This window comes from Mastigoproctus giganteus, chromosome 10, assembly GCF_048544385.1.
Source record: "Mastigoproctus giganteus isolate SK-2022 chromosome 10, ASM4854438v1, whole genome shotgun sequence".
NCBI lineage: Eukaryota > Metazoa > Arthropoda > Arachnida > Uropygi > Thelyphonidae > Mastigoproctus > Mastigoproctus giganteus.
In genome coordinates, this window is record NC_143584.1 from 119,296,147 (window position 1) to 119,320,338 (window position 24,192).

Consider the following 24,192-nt stretch of genomic DNA (forward strand, 5'->3'; position numbering starts at 1 on the left):
ATCCTACATTACTTCTTTTACCATTAACTCCATTATTTTCCCGGAACAGAAGTTAAACTAACAGGTCTGTGATTACTCGTGTCATCCTTTGAACTCCCCTTTTGTAATTGGAGATACATTTGCACATCGACAGTCCATGGGGATCTCCCGTGAATCCAAGATTCTTCATAATTATGGCTAAGGGTTTGCTTATTCTCTTAGTTGCCTCCATTAATATAATTGGATAGATCCCATACTCCCCAGTTGCCTTTCTTATGTGTAACTTCGACAATTTCCCTTCCACTTTCCTTTCATTTATCACAAAATCATTTAATTCTCCGTTAAAGTTTGATAAACTTATGGCATCCCCTGCACTAAAGACTTCATGTGTGCGCTTAAATGCAAAATACTCGTTAGGTTTGTCAGCAACCTGAGCAGGATCATCAATAGCCGAACCATCGCTATCAATGGACCAATTTGATTCCCCACTTTCCTTCTAGTGTTTACTTAAGTAAAGCGGTCTTTACTGTTTTTCTTGCATCCTTTTCCAAATTTTTGTCCTCATCTGCCTTCGCTTGCCTAACCTCATTTGTGATTTTGTTACAGACTAGTTTATATCTATCATAGGTCTCTATGTCGCCTGATAATTTATATGCAACGAGTGTATCCAGACAAGGCTCATCAGTTCAACTGGCATCTATTTAGGCCATGAGTGTCATCAGTTCATCTGGCATCTGTTTAGGCCACGAGTGTCATCAGTTCAACTGGCATCCATTATGCCACGAGTCTCGTAAGTTCATCCGACATCCATTTAAGTCTAAATCTTGAACAGTACTGTATTTCTTAGTTGGTATGAAAAGCTTGGTAGCTATTTGTGATGCTAGTCATTAATGTAACATATCATCGTCAAAAAGGATAAAAATGTTAAATTCCTGGGCGATGTACTTTCTTTGAACACATACAGTCATATATAAACCCCGAATAACTCACGAAGGAAACCCTACACCATCCGGCTGAGATTGGCTAACTACAGTCTCGAATAAAGAGGACTTTAGAAATTCTTCGACGTGGATCGAACCCAGGCCTCTTCAAAAGAGTAGAAGTGTTTGTGCGTGCGCGCGTGAAAAGGGCCAAGGCAACTAAGGCTATGAGGCGTCAGTGTATTGTATCTCTAAATTGCGTGTTTGCTAGCAAACAGACAAATCTACCTCAGAATACACACAATCAGTTTCCTGGAAACATGGAACCCTTTCTTGAGGTTGAACTCAGCCACGTTGTAAAAAAAAAAAAAAAAAAGTGCGTATCCTGTACACACGAAAGGTGTTTTATTTTATGTGAAAACATCTTTGACGAAAATGAAAACCGTTTAAAATTTTAAAATCGAACAGCTAGAACCGAAGCTGTGAGAGACGTAGCGTTTTATGCTCACGCCCGCTGCTTACTCTATCGAATCAACGTTAGTGACTGAGTTTGCGTCATTTCCGACGCTCATTTTCGTTATCAATCGGTTTTACTTCAGTACGAAAAATTTAGTAGGTGCTGCTTTGATGTTTTCACATCAAAGGCCCGTTAGTTAAAATTCTTCGCTTCATTATTGGGATTCGAACTGGGGATCTTTTTGGCCCGGTGTGGCGAGGACGATGGTTATATTCATTGCGCTACCGCGAGGATACGAGTGGAAAAGTTTCCCAAAAGAAAGGTGCCAAAATTGACAAGTGAGGTTAATTGGTTTAGCAGTAGGCTAGTAACAATAAGACTCTCCATACTAAGATTGTTGTTTATCCGGTATGTATGTTTTTTTTTTTATAAAACAAAGTAATTAAATAAATAAATTTATTTATTGCACAGATAAATAAACAACCTTCAACCACCCTCTTACATACAGAAAATACACTGAATACAACTTGGACCATGTTCAATAGATTTAACTCATAAAAGATGCTGAAAGCGTCCGCTGCTAGTATCTTTGCACGGCTAAATTCTGGAAAATACTGACAGCCTAGCTGGATACAACTTGTTTTCATGTGCAGTTTCCTCCTTCGCATTCCTTTCTGAATTTCTAACCTCGTGACCAACCGTGTATTGGCAGTAGATGCTTTCAACATTGAGTTGGATGTATTTCACATATTCTAAAATATGTTCGAATATATTTTCTATATATTTTGACATTTGTTAGAGGAATATCAACAATTTTGTAGGTTCTGTCATACAGCTTCAATTATATACAATATTGTTAGGCGGAATAAATGCGTGTCGACTGAAGGAAATAACGTTTTGAGCTTTTGATATACATACTGATTCTTAAATGACATAGTATGTAGGAATTACTTACCCGGATGTACTCCAACAAATCGCCTCTCTCGGCATGTTCCATAAATATGTAGACGCTATCTGGGAATTCCACAATTCGATAAATCTTAACGATGTTGGGGTGGTCGAGTTCAGGTAGAATAGCAAGTTCGCGAGGAAGGAAACGGCGAAGGAAATCTTTAGAAGCTTGATCCCGTGATATAATCTTGACAGCGAAATGTCGATTCGCATAGTCAACCTCCCTGCCAGTGAAGGAAATTGCAGTTATTATTAATGGCATAACGGTGTTGAAATAAATTGTGATAAGAATATCACATTATTTTGCATTCCGTAATATTAATCAGAGTGAAATCCATTAACAAAACTATAAAAAAAAAATTGCTTGAAATATTAGATTGATTTAAAAAATCTAATTTAAAATGAGGACACAGATCCTGTACAACTGAAAATCAATGAGTTAGCGTTTTTCTGATTTTACTGATATTAGCTGGTCTCGATTACACAAGTTGTCCGTCCAACATTACGTCTTTAACATATTTTGACCTTGTTCGTTTAACAGCATTGGTGCAACTTCCATCCATTATTTGTATCTGTCTAGGGAAAAAAAAAAAAAAAAAAAACCTTAACACGATATCTTATGCATCCATGTTTGTAAGCATAGATGTTTGTCGCTTATGGGAATGCCAGAATTTCCACTATATAATAAAGTTGATTTTGGTTCCGCGTGCACACGCACACTGAATTAGCTTTGCATTCGAAACACCTAAATTATTAGCCATAATTATGAGAGCATCCTTGGACTCAGGGGAGGTCCCCACGCACTGGAGATGTGCAAATGTAACCTCCCAATTCACAAAGGGGAATTGAAGGGTGACACGAGTAATTACAGACCAGTTAGTTTAACTTCGGTTCCGGGTAAAATAATGGAGTCACTCGTTAAAGATGAATTGCAGGATCATCTAGACAAGACTGCAGCAGTAATTCAGACACAGCATGGGTTTGTTAAGGGAAAGTCTTTTCTGACAAATTTGATTGGATATTATGATGTTACAAAGGAACGATGCAAAAAATAATTTTGATATCATATACTTGGATGCCAGGAAAGCTTTTTACACTGTTGCACATGGAAGAATACTGTACAAATTGGAGCAGAATAGTATTAAGGGTAAGTTGCTACAGTGGATGAAAGGATGGTTGAGTGGGAGAAGACAGAGGGTGGTAATCAATTGGCGGTGCTCTTCGTGGCCTAATGTTATTAGTGGAATCGGACAGGGTTCGGTGTTGGGTCCACTGTTGTTTTGTATATTTATGAATATCAGGCTTAGTGTCGAAGTTTACAGATGATACAAAGGTTGGCAGGGTTGTTAATGACAGTACTGGCAGTGTGCTACTGCAACAAGATCTGGAAAATTTGGGAAGATGAGCTGAGAAGTGTCAACTGATTAACATTGACAAATGTAAAGTACTGCATATGGGTAGAAGTAACCCCAGAGGAACGTACCAACTGTGTGGTACTACACTGACAGTGATAGAGAATGAAAAGGACCTGGGAGTAATTGTGCAGTCAGATATGAAGTTTTCTGAGCAGTGCAGACAGGCTGCTAGGTCAGGTCATGGGGTTCTGTCAATGATATACAGGAATTTTTCTAGCAGGGAAAAGGAGGTGATTGTCCCTTTGTATAAGGCAATGGGCAGGCCACGCCTTGAGTACTGCGTACAAGTCTGTAGGCCTCATTTTAGAAAGGATGTAGATTTGCTTGAGCGTGTACAGAAAAGGGCAACAAGATTGGTGAGGGGAATTAAGGGATCCTCTTACTAAGAGAGGCTTAAGTCTGCAAATTGCAGCGGCTGGAGACTAGGCACCTGCGAGGTGATCTGATTGAGGTGTATAAGGCCTTGAATGGATTGAGCACGCTGAATTCTGATGGGATTCTTCCATTTGTTCAGATTACGAACCTAAGTGGCATAAATTCAAATTGAGGAAAGACAGATGTAGAATATAGTTGTGCGGAAATTTGCCTTTAGCCAGCGGGGGGTTAATTTCCGGAACAAACTTAAATCTGTCGTTGTGGAAATTGATAGGTTAAATAAATTTAAGGAGGGATTGGACAGATATTTAGAGGGAATGGTTGTGTGGATTTTTTTTGGCTGATATTGCATAAGCTGATACGCTTGCTTTCTTGCATCATATGTCTTAACTAATTATAATGCTAATCCTGTGGTAATGCTACCATTTCGTAGCACAGTGTGCCCAGCAATGCCCACATATTGTCGTGTGTGTGTGTTGTTGTTGTTAATTGTTTTTTAGGAGCATTAGCAACTAAGGCCATATTGTTCCGGGAATATGCGGTGGTCATTCCCTGACCTTTCCGCATCCTCTGTGTTTGGTGGTGACGGGCTCGAACCCCTATCTAATCAAGAAGCGTGTGCTACGCACTGCTGCTCCTTCCCACCTGGCTACGCAGGGGTGTGTGTGTGTGTGTGTGTGTGTGTGTGTGTGTGTGTGTGTGTGTGTGTGTGTGTGTGTGTGTGTGTGTGTGTGTGTGTGTGTGTGTGTGTGTGTGTGTCGGGGTGGCTCTTAGGCATGAGCTATCTCCGTATTGTTCACTTATGATGACGTAGAATCTCCACGAAACGGGCCTGAAAACGTTTTTGTGTGTTGTGTTGTTAGTGTCAGGCTACGTCCCCACCAGGGAGCGGCAGGCCGGGTCTACTATCGTCTGTTTGTGCATTTTAGCACATATCCCGCACCCACTGGATGTAGTGCAATATCGATGGGTGCTTGAAATCCCGCTCCAGGGTTGCCCAAACCTGGAAGCCAGCAAAAAAAAAAAAAAAAAAAAAACCCAACTAGTGGTGTAATTAGAATAGTTTACTCAGTACCATTGAGAATTTAGTTTAATAGTTGAAGATATGGATCTGGAAGCTTCCGAAATCCACGGAAAGTAAATTTCAGTAAACAAGGTATTAGTTAATTGTAAAAAGGATACTGTGTGGAAGGTAGCCATTATGAGACCACTTCCACAGTCCTCTTCACAGATTGAAAGTACCTGTCAGAATACTTTTTTATACATAGTCTGGTGTAGTCTCAAATGGAAGAAACACCAAAAACCACGCGCAGATTGGGTTTGATTATTAAAATCCTTCTCGTATAAAGAAATATTATTCCAAACTCTATTAACAGAAATTTTGTAAGTTCATTTTCAAGATCTGGAACTAATAAAGTTCATCCTAGTATTTTTTTATTCCTCGGTTCTCCATCTATTTCTAATACTCTAAATTTTCTATATAGACCTCCAGTGATTCACTGGAGAATGATAAAAACTTCCGTCTAAGGTTTCTAGAACACAATGAGAAACCCAAGTTCTTGTTTCTAGGAGTCATAATCTTGTGGTTACATAATCAATATGCGGAAATACCATTTACAGCGGAGTCCAGTAATCAATATACAGAAATACTGTTTACATCACCAAATCCAATCATAAATAAGTTGTTTCCCTTACAAATCACTATATATTGTTCGTTTAACGATAATGTATTTTGTAAAATCTACGGTGTAACCCCTCGGACGAAAACTACCAACACTGGCGTGTGACATGTCCACTGTGTTGTTCCTCAGGTAACCCAACAGAATCAAGTTACCTTCGAAAAGTTTTTGTCCTAGAACAGTTTCCCAAACTGGGGTCCGTAGACCATTTCCAGGAGGTCCGCGAAATGTACCCCCTGGAACTGGTCAAATTATTCGTTCTATGTATAGCAAATTGATGATAAATATAGTTATTATTATATGTTTATGTAAAAATAAGAATAAAGCTGAGTTGCTTTAAACTTAAAACTTTGCATTTTCTTTTCAGAAAACCCAGTATTGATACATATACAGGGTGATTCACTACCAGTGCGACAAACTTGCAGGAGGTGTAGGGGACACAAAGACGAATCGGAATCACATAGCATTGCAGGGTTCGAAATGCCTTCGTCATGCGGTAGAGGACGTTGAACGGGAGGTTGCGTGAACAGCGATTCCGCTGGAAGTCAGCATTTCCGAACCGTTTCTGTTGAAGAAACGAAATAGTAAAAGTCCTCCGGAGTGGATAATCCGCAGGCTCCAATGATTGGACGCGTTGCAGATGGTATGAACTCATTTGGTTTGTTGACAGTATCCTCCATACAGTGGATTGGGAAATACCCAATCGTTGGCCTATCGCTCGAGTACTCGTACTCAGATTGCCTTCTGCAAGACGTAGGACATTTTCCTCATTGTCTGGCGTCCTCGTCGTTCGCTCTCGATTCATGGCACCTCTCGTGAAACAACCAGTCTCACGTAACCTTCTGTGCACACGTGCGAAAATCGTATGATGAGGAGCACGCCTGTGCGGGAAATGTTCCTGGTACAAGCGCAGAGCGGCGCACCCGTTACAGTCCGCAGCTCCATACGCGAGGTGCATGTCGGCCAGTTCAACGTTTGAATACTCGTCCATCCTACTGTCTCGGGAACCGGTTCGCAAATGCTGACTTCCAGCGGGATCGCTGTTCACGCGACTTCCCGTTCAACGTCCTCTACCGCATGACGAAGGCATTTCGGACCCTGCAATGCTATGTAATTCCGGTTCGTCTTTGTGCCCCCTACACCTCCTGCAAATTTGTTTCACTGGTAGTGAATCACCCTGTATACACACACAAAAATCAAAAAACTTTTTTTGATTTTTGAAGGGGGTCCGTGAAGTTTTTTTTTTTTTTTTTCGAATTTTAATAGTGTCCGTAGATCTCGGTAGTTTGGGAACCACTGTCCTAGGTTTATATCATTAAATTCCACTTTAGCATTCACCCCAAATTCCATCCAAAGTTTCCAGAACACAGAAAGAAACTCCTTAAATTCTTGTTTCCAGAGTCATAATTTTTTATTTACGTAGTCATTAGTAGAAATACTATGTACATCACAAAAGCCAGACACAAATATGCAGTATCCCTTTCAAACCACTATGCATGTATATTGTTCATTTGACTATAATTTAACTTGTAACTTCCACGGTGTTACCCCTCAGGTGAAACCATCCACACAAGCACTTATCATGTCCCTTAAATTGTTCCTGAGGTAACATAACAGAGTCAAGCTGCTTACAATAAATACTTGTCCTAGAAAGTTCTAATTTCTACTATAGCATTCATTCATCATCATATAAAGCTGCCCCACTTATGTAATTCAATTAAAAATTACCTGTTTTATCCATTTCTTTTCATTACTATTGTTTCACTAGGTGTTACCATAGTATTCCTATGGGGAAGTGTTCAAGCCCACTTCGTTATCAGTGAGGGAAAAACATATATACTATTATTATTAGAACAGTCTTGCTTACAGCTCCCTTGCTGAGGTATTTTAGAGATCACCAGATCCTCGTAACAATCAAAGCCAAATGACCGTGGTGTCATCCACTAGGTGAAATTTCAAGTTGGTGTCTTACATAACCCCAGGGGCTCACATCTGGTGAGTATGGGCTTGGCAAACCCAGGGTCCTGAGCTGGATATCATCATTCTTCTCTTGTTTGGTGATTCCTTTCTACTTGAGGGTAACTCAGGATTTTATTTTATTATTTTTTTTTTTTTTTGGCTGGTGCAGCATAAGCCTCAGGCTTCCTTGTACCGTAGGGCTAATAATAATAATAATATCCGCCAATTTTCATTAATTTAAAATTAAAGAGAATACTGTACTCAATACGTATTAACTATATAATCCTAAGAGATCTGTCGCTTCAGCCACAGTGTCATCACTGAGGGAACACAAGGCTTGTGACATAAAATCTACTTCATCCTCTCTGAGGTAAAAATAGTACAATCATTAGTATTTAAGTTCTTATTGGTTCCTCAAAGGCAATAAGACTGGATTAAGTAACAATCATTACCACAGTGATCCCACCGAGGTAAAAACCAATTCTTGGCAAGAATTAGATGAGTTTCAAAAAGTTCCATTTTCCCACATATTGCCTTTTTTTTTTTTTTTGTCACATATTGTCATGTGGACATGTGTTTATGTAAGAGGCGGCTCCTAGAACGTCTATTCAACTTCGCCTCGTATCTCTGTGGAGAACAGAACCACTGTAAAAGGGCCAGAAATTTGCAGGTTTGTGTGTGTTCTGTTGTAATGTTCTGGCCCGCTTTGGCTACCCAGAAGCATCAGTCACCAGGAGATATGATTCTGGGTACTCGTGGACCACGGGAAGGTGGGCCACTTCCAGTAGATGGTACACCTGCCACATATTGTCAGATGGATAGTGTCGTAGCATCGAATGTCATTTCCCAGTAAGTCTCAAACATGCACCTGAAGTCACAAAACTTGGGTTTAAAACAGAAAGCCAAAAGGAAAAAATCCTCACATCTTAATTTTTGATTTTCCAGAGGCAACATTAGAAGAAGACTTAATGATGGATGTTCATTATAAAAACTTCAGTAGCATAATGACAATAGATGAATTTTCTGCTGAATTCCTTCTAAAAAGAAGAACCAAAAGCAAAAGAAATGGATTATTTAACATAATAGCAGAAATTACACTTAAAATATGGATGACACTGCAGGAACAACATAGAATCCATGCTGGCTGGACCAGCCATAGATTCAAGGAACATTTCTTCATATAAAAATGTATTAAATGTCATAAGTATGGTCATACTGCTAGGGATTGCGGTTAAACAGAAGCTGTCTGTGGTCATTGTGTAGTCACTGGCCACGATTATAAAAGTTACAAAAATAAGTCTCAGCAGCCAAAATGTGCTACTTGCAAGGTAGCAGAGCTGATTGACTATGCACACAGCATCAGGGATGACAAATGCCCCTGCTGTAAAAAAAATTGTAAAACTTATATAATCTGGGACCAATTATGGGCCAAATTGAAAATATAAACGTGACTAGGGCTCTAAATCACGTCCGTTTGAATACTGCGCCTGACGTAGCCCAGTGGTCAGGAGCGAGAGTGCATAGCACGCGTTCCTTGAGTGGACCGGCGTTCAAGCCCGTGACTACTAAATACGATAAATATTTGTATTGACGATTTATTGTAAACTCTACTGACTTGGTTGTCGTGCCGGAGTATAAACAGAAAATTTATTTACTCGAAGAGCAAGAGCTGTTGTAGATCAGATGAAGCTCAAATTAGAAGAAAATGACAGACATCTTGGTACTCCAAGAACCATACACACACACAAACATATATGAATAGAGTTCAAGGATACCTAAGAAACTACAAAATCATAGAATACACCTCGTATGTCCCCTCTACAGCAATAGTAGTTAAAAACACTGACCTTACAGTCACAAAGGTGGGTCACCTCTGCTCCCCAGCGGCAGTGTGTGCTCATATCACTAGTGTTGTGGGCAGTTCTATGTTATCTCACTTTATTCCAGACCTGGTGAAGATATAAATCCTACAATAGAATATTTACATATTTATCTACAATAGAATATCTACCTACAGCAAATATCATAGTGTGTGCTGATGTCAACTGCCGGCCAGCTTTTTAGTATTAGCATTAGTAGACGCATATGATGCAAGAACGCAAGCTTATACAGCATCAGCCACAAAAAAAAAAAAAAAAAAAAACCTTCCCATTTCACCGATCCATTCGCTTTATGGTATAGCCGTACAGAAGACAGAGCAGGCATACACATGGCGAAGTATTGTCAGGTTTTATAGCCACTTCACCCTTTCAAGTGATAAATCAACCTAACAACTTACCAACTTTTGGCAGTACCACGTGGGACAGTGACATTGATGTCACTCTTGCCACCAATTCAGTAGCCTGTAAAATTAGACTGGTGTGTCCAGCCAGCCTGGATCTCATCAGATCATAGAGCCTTCACCCTAAAACTAAACAGGCAATTACAAATAACCTAACACTCCTTTTTGGATATTAAAAGATATAACATTAAAAAGGCAAACTGGCAGATTTTCGCAGAACATACAGCAGCTGAGCTACAAAAACAGGAAAATGAGTGGTTTAGATCAGACAGCTGTAGCCCGGACGAACAAGCACTGACTATGACAAACATTTTAACAAAAACAGTAAACCTGTCTACTCCACGGGAAACAAATGAGGAAGCAAGCAGTCCCCTGGTGGTGTCCTGAACTGACTATACTCAGAAGAAATGTGCACCAGGCGAGGAGAAATTTTCGAAGAGCCAGAATATCTTGGCCGCAAAATGAGGTGGATGCACTGAGAGATTCTTATAGAACTCTCAGGGATCAGTATACAGCCCTCATAAGAGACAAGAAAAAGAAATGCTGGAAGCACTTAGTGGGAACTACCGGAAACAATAACCCTTGGGGAGTTGTCTACAGAATTGTGACCGACAAGCTGCCAAGAGGAGATTTGGAAACAGTCTTGGAAACTACTGTCTAACCAGGTGGAATCCCAACCCTGTGTTGGGCGGATTCTGTAAATAACATCCTAGACAGTATTAGTCAGACTGAAAGCGGGGATCATTCCCCACCCAGCTAGACATTAAAAAAGAAAACACTGAATATGAAAATGCCAATATTGAGCCTATGATTTAGAAATACACTATCTAAAACCAAACACAATAAATGCCCAGGTGTTGACCTCTTAGAGGCTGAGATTATCAAAAAATTAGCAGAAATATCACCAGACAAATTAATAGCACTATATAATAACTGTATGACAGAAGGTATATTCCCAATAATATGGAAAAAAGATGTGTTAAGATTAATTCTCAAACTCCGAGAAACCGCCTACTGATCCCAAATCATATAGACCAATAGCCCTACTCCTTGTACTAGGGAAAATATATGAAAGACTAATGTATATAGTAGATTAGTTCAATGCTACACGGAAGCAGGTTTACATTGCAACAGTCAGTATGGTTTTAAGCATAGCAACTACGGAGGATGCCATGCACCACCTACTGACAACAGTTAAAAACTCAAAGGATAAATATATGCTAGCAGTCTCTATTGACTTTTCTGGGGCATTTGACTCATTCTTTTGGCCTAGTGTCTTTAGGAGACTCCGCCAGGCAAATGCCCCACAAAACCTCTATAAGGTAATAAACAGCTACCTTACAGATAGGAGTGTCTCAATATGCACAAGGTTCCAGGAATTGACACGCCCTGTGAATAAAGGATGCCCGCAGGGTTCAATCCTTGGCCCTTCTGGAAATTGTTCTAGACGAATTTCTGGATTTGGATCTTGGCCCCGTGGAAAGCCTGGTCTTTGCAGATGACATGATTTTCCTTGTAAAAGGTAACACGCTAGTGGTTGTAGAGCAAAGGTCAAATACCGCCCTCTTGCAGCTGCAGGAGTCGGCACAAATGCACATGCTCAAAATATCGCCTAAAGCACACCTGCGCTACATTTGCTGGCCGGAACTCTCCCACTTTACCTAGAAGTAGCCAAAAGAGGCTTGTATTATAGACTTAAAAAGGGCACACCCACAGAATTTCTGGGAATAGCCCTTGATACAACTAACACCTTCAATGCTAAAAGAAAAAGAATAGCCACAAAGCTCCATGAGCTATGGCAAACTAAGTGGGAGCAGGAAACCAGAGGTTTGGTTACCAAAAAGTTTCTGCCACAGGTGGTAAAATGTTTAGCCCAAAGTCACCTAAGTGGTATGCTCCTGAACTTTTTACAACTTTTATATTGACAGGTCACGGCTCCCTAAAGGCGAAACTAACCTCCTTAGGGCTGACTGATTACCCAAACAGCACCTATGGTGAGAGGGAAGACTGGACACACTTTCTATATGAAAGTATAATATATGACATGGCCAGAACAAAGCTAATAGCACAGATTGGCTCCCCTTTCCAGGGGAGAAGAACGTCGGTTCCTTGCTGAGGTATTTAAAGATATTTATAGAAGAGGACAATTATAAAGCCTTTACATCCTTCACACAGAAAGTATTCGAAATGCGCAGAACTATCCAAAGAATGGCAGTTCAGTCCCCCAGCAATTAATCAATAGTTAAAATTGTCCACGTGTCCCACCACGCCCAGACGATGACGTAAAAAGTGTCAGGATAGCAGTATTCTGTGCCCTGACAGGGCAAAACCCCCCTGGACTACCTTGCCATGTGTAGGAACCTGGGGCCCCACATAGGGGAGGGTGATGTACAGGGAGCAAGGGAAGCAGATTAGCTGAAAAATATCAGTAAGCTAATAGCGAGGGGATGCAATGTAGAATGAAAGACAGAATGAATAGGCTGGGCACTGAGTGAACTAGGAATTATGGTAAAAGGGTATAAATGTCAGTTTTGGTGAAGGAAAGAGTGACCTAGCATGAGGGAGAGTTCACCCCCCCCCCTTTTTTGCCCTTGCCACTGAAATTCTTGGAAATTAGGCAATGGAGCCTGCCAGAGTACTTAAATAATCTAGTGCAGTGTTTCCCAACGTGGGTCCCACGCCCCACATGGGGGCAATTTGATTGTTCAGGGGGACAATTCAAAAATTGCTCGTCTAGAGTTTAAAACAACCGCCTACTATGATTTAACTTGTACAAAAGAAGAATTGTTGGTATCTCAATTTTAAATAAGCATTCGTTAAATGTTGTACTTTCTATAGGGCTGCACTTGAAAGTTTGGAGTAATATCAACTACAGTTTGCTCGGAGAGTATTGCTTACTATGCCTAGTGAAGGAATAGTACATACTGTATTGGACGATTGCTTATGGCATATGCAATGTGCAAGCAAAGTGGTTGTCTACTGTAGCCTACCGCAAACTCAGCATGTTATATGAAATAGGTAATTCCTTTCATACAAACGCTCGTTTGGGCATCGTGACTGTACATTTGGATAGGTTTGACGATCTCAGATTAAAATAAAAATTACTTTGTCCACGCACAGAATTATTATTAATGAAGAACCGTGATATACAATGGTATGTATTTGTCATATATGTATTTCTGTGGTCTCAGTAAATAAGCAAATAAGTCCAAAAACTCGAATTTGCAGGAGAGGAAAAATAAACTTCACACTCTCATATAAACACGCATATATTCGAATATACAAATATTTATTACTCACGCTAAAACTACAATAACGAAGATAGCTGCGTGTCACATAATAGTAAATAATAAATACTTTATTATAGTGCACTTATCTCATTTTTGACAAATTAGACTTATCTGCTTGTTCACAGAGACCACAGATTTAATAGCCCGAATTCAGTAATTCGTGTGAATTATTCATTCAAAAAGCGTACTAATAATTAATTTTGATATATTAAAATAAAATTAAATTAACTTTAATGCATAGTTTATTTTTAGTTTTTGATTTATCTTATATTTATTTCTTTCAGTTGCGCAGTAAAATGAGTAGTGCAAGTAAAAAAAAAGTTCGTCAGTATTCAGAGGAATACTTAAAATTTGGTTTCATACCCGCTATCCACGATCAAAGGTCACCTTTTTGTCTTTTATGCCAACAATGCTTGACCAACGAATCAATGAAGCGAGGTCGTCTTGAGGCGCATTTGAAGGCGAAACATAATGCTCATGTAAATTCAGATTTAGATTACTTTCAAACTTTAAAGAAGAATTTTGAAAAAAGAGCAACATTAAAGTCTCTGTTTATTGCTCATACTGCAACTGTCAATCGTACTCTTGAGGCTAGTTATGAAATTTCTTTACTCATTGCTAAATCTGGGAAAAATCATACTATAGGAGAGAATTTAATCAAACCATCAATATCAGCATTTCTTAAAACAGTTCTGGAAAAAGATGACAAAGACGTGAAAGCTATGCCACTCAATAACAATACTGTTAGCAGAAGAATAGATGAAATGAGTGAAGATATTGAAATACAACTTGTTGGAAAGCTGAAAACAAGAAAATTCTCAGTGCAAATGGATGAATCAACTTTGAGAGACAGTGAAGCCGTACTGATAACTTATGTGAGATATATTGATAAAGGTAATTTTGCTGAAGAAATGTTATTCTGTAAATCATTAGAGAGCACCACTACCTCCAAAGATATATATAATAAGCTAAAAAATTACTTAGATGACAATAATATACCAATGAAAAATATAACATCTTGCGCTTCAGATGGTGCTCCTAATATGATGGGCAAGAAAAATGGCTGCTTAAAATTGATGAAAGATGAGAATCCAGAAATGCTTCTTGTGCATTGTGTTATTCATAGGGAAAACTTGGTAGCTAAAAATATTTCGCCTGTTCTTCATGAAGTACTAAAATCAGTTATAAAATGTGTCAATGCTATTAAAGCTAATGCCAAATGTGAGCGTCTCTTCAAGCTTTTTTGTGAAGAACAAAATGGAGACCATGTGAGACTTTTACTTCACACTGAAGTAAGGTGGCTCTCGAAAGGGAACTGCTTGAAAAGATTCATGGAACTATTTGATACTATTAGTGACTTTTTAAGTGACAAACCTGAAATGAAGCATCTGTTAACGGTCGATGGTAAAGCATTTGTGAGTTATTTAGCCGATATCTTTGAAAAACTAAATATATTAAATAAACAACTTCAAGGAACAAATAAAACTCTCGTCGATGCAAAAGCGAAGATATTTGGTTTCATTACATTTATTGAATTATGTCAAAAATATATTTGTAACAAAAATTTTGAACAGTTTCGTTGGCTGCAAAAATGTGAAGTGACTGATACCGCTGTACTTGTTATTGTCGATCATCTGAAAATTCTGTCCGCTGATTTAAAAGAAAGGTTTTCTGATTTAAAACAAATTGATTTTACAACCTGGATGATGCAACCAATGTTAGTGGATTTGTCTGATGTATCAATGCAGTACCAAGAAGAACTCTCAGAAATGCAAAATGATGAGTCAGTTAAAACTTTATTCAATATAAAAGGAGCGATGGCATGGCTTTGTGATGAAACAGAAATTAAATACCCAAATTCAACCAACTTTGCAAGAGAGCTATTGTTACCGTTTCCATCTTCATATTTAGCTGAATGTGGATTTAGTGCCATAAATGATTTTTTCCTAAAGAAAAGAAATCGACTGGATATCACAAAACGGGGAGACTTGAGACTGAAGCTGACTAAATTGGAGCCCAATATAAAATCTCTCTGCGGCAAGCATCAAGCACAAGGGTCTCACTAAATTTAGTGCACTCATCTAGAAGTGACTTCACATGGAATGTTGAAATTATTAAACAATTAAATAATAATTACTAAAAATTAAAATATTATAAAAAAATCTTTCATATAAATTATTTTGTACTTGAATTTTAGTTGTCCATTATATGTTTTGAAAATTTACTTACTGTTTTTTTCTTAATAATTTCCTAATGATTTCTTCCTAAAACCTAAGTTTTGTGTCCTGAACAAGTTGTAATTAGGCTTCATTTAGGGAATAATTCAATTTTTGAATATAAAAAATATGTATATCGGTGTTTCCCAACGTTACATAGGGGGCATCAGAATTTTAGAAAGACTTAGGTGGGGCATGGTAAAAAAAAAGGTTGGGAAACACTGATCTAGTGGGTGCCTGACCCGCCTCCTCGTGGCAAAGTGTGGGCAACGGTGGTCCCAATAGGGGCCCAACGGCGAAAGGGTCAGAGAAACAACAGAACGTAACGCTACACAACAGACCACTTCCAGCGTTCTGTGTCACTTACAAAGAATACAATGTGGAGATGGGGGGAACCCCTGGTGCCGTCAGAAAACTGATACACTTTACACATGCTTAATTAGATTCATATCGGACTAGGTGGGCCGCCATGGTATGACGGAGAATTCATTGTTATGTTCCTGAAACCACTTAGAAGCCTAACGGATCTTGTGGCATGGCGCGTTGACGCGGGGATTGTTTGGGTACACAGTCATCACGAAGAAGTGTACTTGGTTGGCGACGATAAAGGTTTCAGGCGGGATTATTGCTGCACAGGCTTGCTTGTTTGGGATTCTTTCTAATCTTTTTGCTTTGCTGACTTTGTCGTTTCATTTTCGTCTATCCTATTGATAATTGTAATTTTACTACTGAAATCGCTTATTGTGTTATTCAGGAGGTGGATCTTCATTTATATGACATGTATTTGTAATTACTACATGTGAACTTACTTCTGCTAGATGTGATTGTAGATTAAGACATTTTAGATAGTAGAGACCTACCTCCTCGTGGTGAGGACAGCAACTCGTGGAGGGGGGGGGGGGGTTGAGTGCCTCTTCTCCACGAGGCCAAAAGGTCATTTGTATTGGTATTAGCGGATCCCAAGCGTGCACTCATAACTATAAGCTTATTTATATCTGTAGAAGTGTGCGCTCATTTCTACAGACATAAGCTTCTATAAGGATTCAGTTATTAACAAATAAACTATTTTAATAGATACGTGGTATAAGTGTTGGTCATTACTAAAAGTATAATTCTATAGAAAAATACCACGGAACGTCCTTCCCCAACTATATTAAAATTACCTGCCTCAAAGCGTGCGCTTATAACCGTAAGTATATTATGTCTGTAGAAGAGTATTCACAGGTAGATTTTAATGTTGTGCGGGCTTTTAAAAACCGGTATTAACTCAGTGGTAAAATATCACACCTTCCGTCTGAGATCGGCTAACTACAACCTGGAATGAAGAGGACTTTAGAAATTACATCATTAGTCGACAGGAACTGAACCCAGATCTTTTGGAACGTGTGGTTGACGGGTGATGGGTCGTGCTGCCACGAATAGCTGTGTTGCACGTCTAATGTCGGCTCTGTTAGTGTATGAGGCATGAGATAACCTGTAATGCACGAGTTGTGATTCATGCAGTCATATCAATTTATTCATTATTGAGTTTCGTTGGTCAGTTGCGGTCTCATTTTTACTGTGCGAGGCGATTATGAATGGAGATCCGAATGTTGAACGTAGCATCAAGATACAGCAAATTTTACAAGATGGGATTCGATGCTACAAAGACTTGTAGCATCGAGAAAAAGAAGAGACGACTTCATTATTGAAAGACCTAAATAACCAACCGCCTTTTTGTAAACTTTTTTTCTCGTCTCTCGTGATGTTACCTTTTCATTAATAAAATTTTTGCAGTATATATATATTTTATTTCACATCCTTTTAATTGGCTATCAAGCGCAAATTGTTTATAGATTTATTATAATTTGTTTACAGGCTGTTTCTCTGGTACGCATTCAATTAAAGCCCATTATAATTATACTGTAATCAGCACGGTTTCTCATAACACTGAATAGTTTCGGTACCAAATATCAGTGCTATGCGGGGTATTGCTGAATAAATATTCTAAACCCCCTGGCTTAATAACTTGCAGTTATAAAACTATAGAAACTTATTTATGTGCTGACACTTATGATTTGGACAATTGCATTTGTAAAGAACAAAATTTACCATCTTACATTTATCCCAATTATGGTATTTCTGGACATTTGGGTATTGTGGCGCATTCTGAACCTAAAGAAAATTCTTTCATTTGGATGTAAGTTTAGGATAATTCTACTTTTTTTTTTTTTTTTTTTTTTTTTTTTTTAAAGTTCTATTAGACTATTGTATATGTTTGGCGTGTAAGCTCAACACACCTGTTGAAGCTTACCATATGTGGAATGAAGAGTTTCCTGATTTAATTAAAAATTACTTGAAAAATATATCCTAAATCTTTCGCTCACAAATATTTTAGACACCACAGTTTTGCCAAAATTAAAGCGCAGTTGCAATTCTTGCCCTAATGGTAGCCGGGCATTCTGGTCTCTTGCCAAAGTTATTGGCCGCAACTTTTGCCCATCTCTGCTCCCACCTCTGTCCAAACCAGATGGTTCTATTGTCACTTCAGCCAATGATAAAGCTGACCTGCTAGCATCCCATTTTTCTTCCAACTCATGTATTAATGAACTTGGTAAAACACCTCCCACAATTCCCAACACGCTCCATTCAATGCCTCCTGTGGTCTTCCGTCAAAAGGATGTCAGAAGGATTTTGACGAATCTTGATGCTAAGAAAGCTCCAGGTCCCGATGGTATTTCTCCACTTGTTCTCAAAACCTATGCTCCTGAATTTACTCCTATTCTTTGCCGCCTTTTTTCACTTTCCTATTCCAAAGGTCTTTTTTCCTCTGCTTGGAAACTTGCTCATAACCAGCCAGTTCCTAAAAAGGGTGACAAATCCCTCCCATCCAGTTATCGTCCCATTGCAATTACTTCTACTCTTTCTAAAGTAATGGAGAAATCAATTAACCGCCAACTCTTAAACTACCTAGAAACCTTCCGTCTGATCAACGATCGCCAGTATGGATTCCGTCAGTGCCGATCCACTGCTGATATTCTGGCTTATGTTACCCATTTATGGACTAATTCAATGGAAAGGTTCGATGAAACACAAGTAGTTGCTCTTGACTTATCAAAAGCTTTCGATCGTGTTTGGCATAAAGGTCTTCTAAACAAGCTTCCATCTTATGGTTTGCTAACTGTTTTTAGTAATTGGTTATCCAGTTTTCTCTCTGATCGCTCACTGAGGGTGATGGTAGATGGCTCTCTGTCTTCTAACTGCTCCGCTAATGCTGGTGTCCCCCAAGGTTCAGTTCTTTCTTCCACTCTTTTCCTCTTGTATATTAATGACCTTCTTCCATTGACTGGAAATCCTATCCACAGTTTTGCTGATGATAGCACATTGCATTCCACTTTCCATTTTGAGAAACCTTGTCCTGCTCAATCAGCTTCAACTTCTCGAAAATCTGCTATTATTCCTTAAATGCCGATCTTCAGGTAATTCTCCAGTGGGGCAAAGACAACTTAGTTGATTTCAACCCTTCTAAAACTCAGTCTTGTCTTGTATCTGGCAAAAAGGATTCTTCTGCTCATCTTTAGTGACACTCCGATTTCTAGGCAAAATGATATATCTCTTTTGGGGATTTTTTTTTTTTTTTTTTTTTTTGTAGTTGTTTGGCGCATATGCTTCTGTGGCCATAATGCACCTCCCGAGGTTTTTGCAGTACTTTGATCCAAGCCCGAGGCGGGAATCGAACCCGCGACCTTTGGGTTGCCAGGCAGGCACTTTACCCACCCGGCTAGCCCGGTCGGCATTTTGGGGATTACCCTGACTTCTAATTTCTCTTGGGACAAGCACATTACAAATATTGCTTCTTCTGCATCTAAAAAATTTGGTTTTCTCTTTCGCTCTCGGCGTTACTTTTCTTCCAAACAGCTGCTCACTCTGTATAAATCGCAAATGCGCCCTGCCATGGAATATTGTTCCCACATCTGGGATGGTGCCCCCAAAACCTCTCTCAGGCTTCTTAATTCCATTCAGAAAAGGGCAGTTAGGTTAATTAATGACTAATCTCTAAGAGTCTCTCCACTCGCTGTCTCATAGACGTTCTGTTTCTGCTGCATGCCTCTTCTACAGATACTTCCATGGGCACTGTTCTTCTGAATTGGCTTCTATAATTCCCGCTCTCTTTCAAAACAGTCCGAACACGTGCCACCACCAGCCAACATCCATTTACTGTCCAACTTCAAACTCACAGAACCAAGTTTTCATCTTCCTCATTTATTCATTCATCTACCATTTTCTGGAACAACCTTCCTTCATATGTCTTTTCTGAAAATTACAATCTACAGAAGTTCAAGTCCAATGTCAACAAATATCTTCTTTTGTCTTCTCAACCTCCAACCCAAGCACGGTACTAAGTACTATAGGTTCTAACTCCTCTCGTGTTTGGGGTTTACATAAAAAAAAAAAAAAAAAAAAAAATTACAAGTACATTTTATTATTACCCCTGTAGACAAAGCCTCCAATAATTATGCTTTTATTTGTAAAGCTTTTTTATGCTAATACTTTAAAGAAAAAGCTTCGGTCTAGTGAGAGTCTTAATAAACGCATTTTTTCCTTTCTCAGTATCATTATCAAAAAGTGATTGGCATTAAACAAGAAATTGAAATTAAACATAAATAAATGTAATTTTCTATATGTATATTTCATTATTAAATTTCACAAAGCACCTGCCCTGTAAGTTTTAGGTTTATAACCTCTTGCAGAAGCAGTTATGCCCAGATACCTGGAAAAACATTAAAGGAACTACTTAAACGCATCCTGGGCATTTTTTTTTTTTTCTGCCTAATAATAAAATAATATTTAATAATCTACCAGTTTTGGATACTTTACATAACTGTAACATAAATATACGAACCCGTGACTTCCAAAGTGTTTTCACCAGCATTCATCTTAAATAATTTGAATACAGGAAATATACCATGAATACAAACATGTAATTAAATGCAATGTTGCATTTTGGAATAATCTTGCCAATCTGTGCGTTGAGAAAAATAACTGAAAAATTATTGAAAAATAACTTTGCCTTTAACGGCAATCTGTTTTACGAGCAAATTTCAGGAACACCAATGGACAGTTCTGCCTCATTGTTAACTTACAGCAGTGGTTCCCAACCGGTGGTTCGCGAACCCCTCAGGGGTGCACGAAAGTGTTCCAGGGGGTTCGCACTAAAAATTCTGTAATGGCGTCTGCTATTGTAAACTACAAAATATAATTAATAATAAACAAGAAAGTAAAATAAAATTAAATAAAAAGTAAAGAACTGCCAAGGAAATAAACCCCCCCCCCCCACAATTCCTTATAATTACTTTACTATCTTACAGTATATCATGTTAAATAAATATCTAAAATTATTTCTTGACTAAATGTTTGAGTATGAAAAAGGTTGTTTATGCATGGGTAATGCGAGATATAATCAGATACATGCATGCATACTACCTGGGTAGTAGAAATGATAGAAGTGCATTACCCATGCATAAACAATCTTTTTCATACTCTTGGACGTTTAGTCAAGAAATAGTTTAAGATTAAACCATGCACACAATCAAGTATCTCTCATATTGTGGAGTTATACTTCATAACCGGGACGTCACTATTACAACAACAGGGTACCTGCCCAACTACCGATGGGTAAGCCAACAAGCTTCGAAACGGTGCCATCTGGGTGGTGGTATCTGCCGAGAATAAGTAACATTAGTCTGGTGAAGTTACTTATTCAAATCAGTGCAATATCTCGGCCACTCGTTCTGAAGGTTCATTCACAATATGACATATGAATAAACGATGCATTCATACTACCTGGGTAGTAATAGTAAAAATGTTCCTAAACAACCTTTTTTAAATAAATGTTTTCCATACTATATTTTTTCATTCTTAAGGATCATCGTTATGTATAGGTACTTTTATTTTAGAACTTATAGTATTAATACCATGCATGGGTTGAAAATATGAAAGAAGATACTTGTTGACATTAGACTTGAACTTATTTAGATTGTAATTTTCAAGAAATACGTATTAAGGAAGGTTGTTCCAGAAAACAGAAGTTGAATGAATAAATGAGGAAGGAGAAAAGTTGGTTCTGTGAGTTTGAAGTTGGACAGTAAAAGGATGTTGGCTGGTTGCATCACATGTTCGGACCGCTTTAAAAGAGAGGGTGGGAATTATAGAAGCCGATTCAGAAGAACAGTGCTCATGGAAGTAGCTATCGATGGAAAAGACATGCGGCAGAAACAAAACGTGTATTAGACAGCGAGTGGAGAGATTCTATTAGAGAGGAGTCATTAATTAACCCAATTGCCCTCTTCTGAATGGAATCTAGAAGCCTGAGAGAGGTTTTGGGGGCACCGCCCCGGATGTGGGAATAATATTCAATGGTAGGGTAGATTTGCGATTTGTACAGAGTGAACAGCTCTTTGAAAGAAAAGTAACGCCTAGATCAAAAGAGAAAACCAAGTTTTTTAGATGCAGAGGAAGCAATATTTTTAATGTGCTTGTGCCAAGAGAGATTAGAAGTCAGGGTAAACCCCATATCTTGCCTAGAAATCGGAGTGTCATCGAAGATAAGCATAGGAGCAGATGAATCCGTTTTGTGAGATATAAGACAGGACTGAGCTTTAGAAAGATTGAAATGAGGTTTTCTTTGCCCCACTGGAGAATTGCCTGGAGATCAGCATTTAAGGATTTGGCAGTGGATACTCGAGAAGTTGAAGCTGTTTGAGCAGGGCAAGGTTTCTCAAACTGGAAGGTGGAAAGTAATGTGCTGTCACCAGCAAAACTATGGATAGGATTTTCAGTCAATAGAAAAATGCCATTAATATACAAGAGGAAAAGAGTGGGAGAAAGAACTGAACCTTGGCGAACACCAGCATTAGTGGAGAAGTTAGAAGATAGAGAGCCGTCTATCATCACACGCGCAATGAGCGGTCAGAGAGAAAACTGGATACCCAATCACAAAGAACAGCTGGCAAACCCTAGGATGGAAGCTTACTTAGAAGGCCTTTATGCCAAACACGATCAAAAGCCTTTGATTTATCAACACCAATGCCTTGAGTTTCACCAAAAACTTTTCCATTGAATTTAACCATAGATGCACATCTTCAAGAGGAGTGGTTCCATTTACAATAGGTTTCGTCAGCCTACATGTTATTTTTTGGTACGAATTTTTTCCCGCTATAAAGTGCGGTTCAAATTGTATTGGTTAGTTAAACCTCGGGCTGTCATGCATTCCGTACTCCATCCATCCACGTCCTCTAAGGTCTTACTCTTCTCCTTCTTCCAGAAGGTATCCTTTCCAGGATAGCATTTGAATATCTGGTTTCTTGCATCCATTTTACATGTCCATACCACGTTAAACGTTTTTCTTTGATAGTGTCAATATTCTTTTTCACTTCCATTTTCTCTCCTTTTTTCATTGCTTTTTTGTCTCTTGTAGAAGTACTTGCATAGATGTACATAAGCCAGAATATCACCAGTGGAACGCACTGACGGCATCCATACTGGCGATCGTTCACCAGATGAAAGGTTTCCAAATAGTTTGAGTTGGCAGTTAATTGATTTTTCCATTACTTTGGAAAGAATAGAAGTAATCGCAATGGGACGATAATTGCATGGAAGTCACCCTTTTTGGGAACTGTCTGGATATGAGCAAATTTCCAAGAGAAGGAAAAATATCTTTGGAATAAGAAAGTGAAACAACACGACACAAAACAGCAGTAAGTTCATGGGTACGGGTTTTGAGAACAAGTGGAGAAATAACATCAGGACCTGGAGCTTTCCTAGCTAGCATCAGATTCATCAAAATCCTTCTGACATTCTTTTGACGGAAAACGGCAGAATTCATTGAATGGAGAGTACTGGAAACGGTTTGAGTTGATTTACCAAGATGATCAATACATGAGTTGGAAAAAAAATAGGTGCTTATAGGTTAGCTTTATCTTTGGCTGATGTGGCAACAGAACCATCTGGTTTTGACAGAGGTGGGAACAGAGATGGGCAAAAATTTCGGCCAAGCTTTGGAAAGACCAGAATGCTCGGCTACATTAGGGCAAGAAGCAAATTTTCTACTCTTAGCTTGTTTAAAATCTAGTTTGGATTAATCAATAACTGCTTTACAAAGTATAAATAATACTTAATAATAATTTTTATTACGCAATGTCGCTTATAAACATAGTACTGGAAATATTTTATAATAAAAATTCAGCACTTTTATACGATTTCAGAGAATATAGGCTTAGGGGTTCGCGATAAAAATATTATTTTGAAATGGGTTCGCGATAAAAATATTATTTTGAAATGGGTTCGCGAGTCAAAAAAGGTTGTAAACCGTTGGTCTATAGGATAACGCACCACTTCGCAGTTCACCTTTGATGATCCAGCAAAAGTTGAGGCAGTCGCCTATGAAAATCAGAGTATTGTTTGAACTCCAGGATTATCTAGGTCTTAAGCTGAATCCTCAGAAAGCATTTCAGATGACCTTTACGAAAAGGAGGACTATGAATGAAATTATGCTCACAATCAACGGGACTGCCATTACAAAGGTTCACTCACACGAATTTGGGGTTGAAGTGGGATGACAGGCTTACTTTCAAAGCCCACCTCAAGATGGCCAAGCTAAAAACGCTTGCGGCGCTTTGGGCAAACCGGCAG

General features: G+C 38.7%; 1 protein-coding gene across 1 annotated transcript in view; it reads right to left on the reverse strand.

The window, feature by feature from the left end:
* Window positions 1-24,192, reverse strand: part of LOC150079254 (testis-specific serine/threonine-protein kinase 1-like) — a 40,106-nt gene that overhangs the window by 12,060 nt on the left and 3,854 nt on the right. The window contains exon 2 of the mRNA XM_090383005.1: window positions 2,312-2,531. Within this exon, the coding sequence (XP_090239131.1) occupies window positions 2,312-2,531 (220 nt within the window). The remainder of the gene's footprint in view (window positions 1-2,311; window positions 2,532-24,192) is intronic.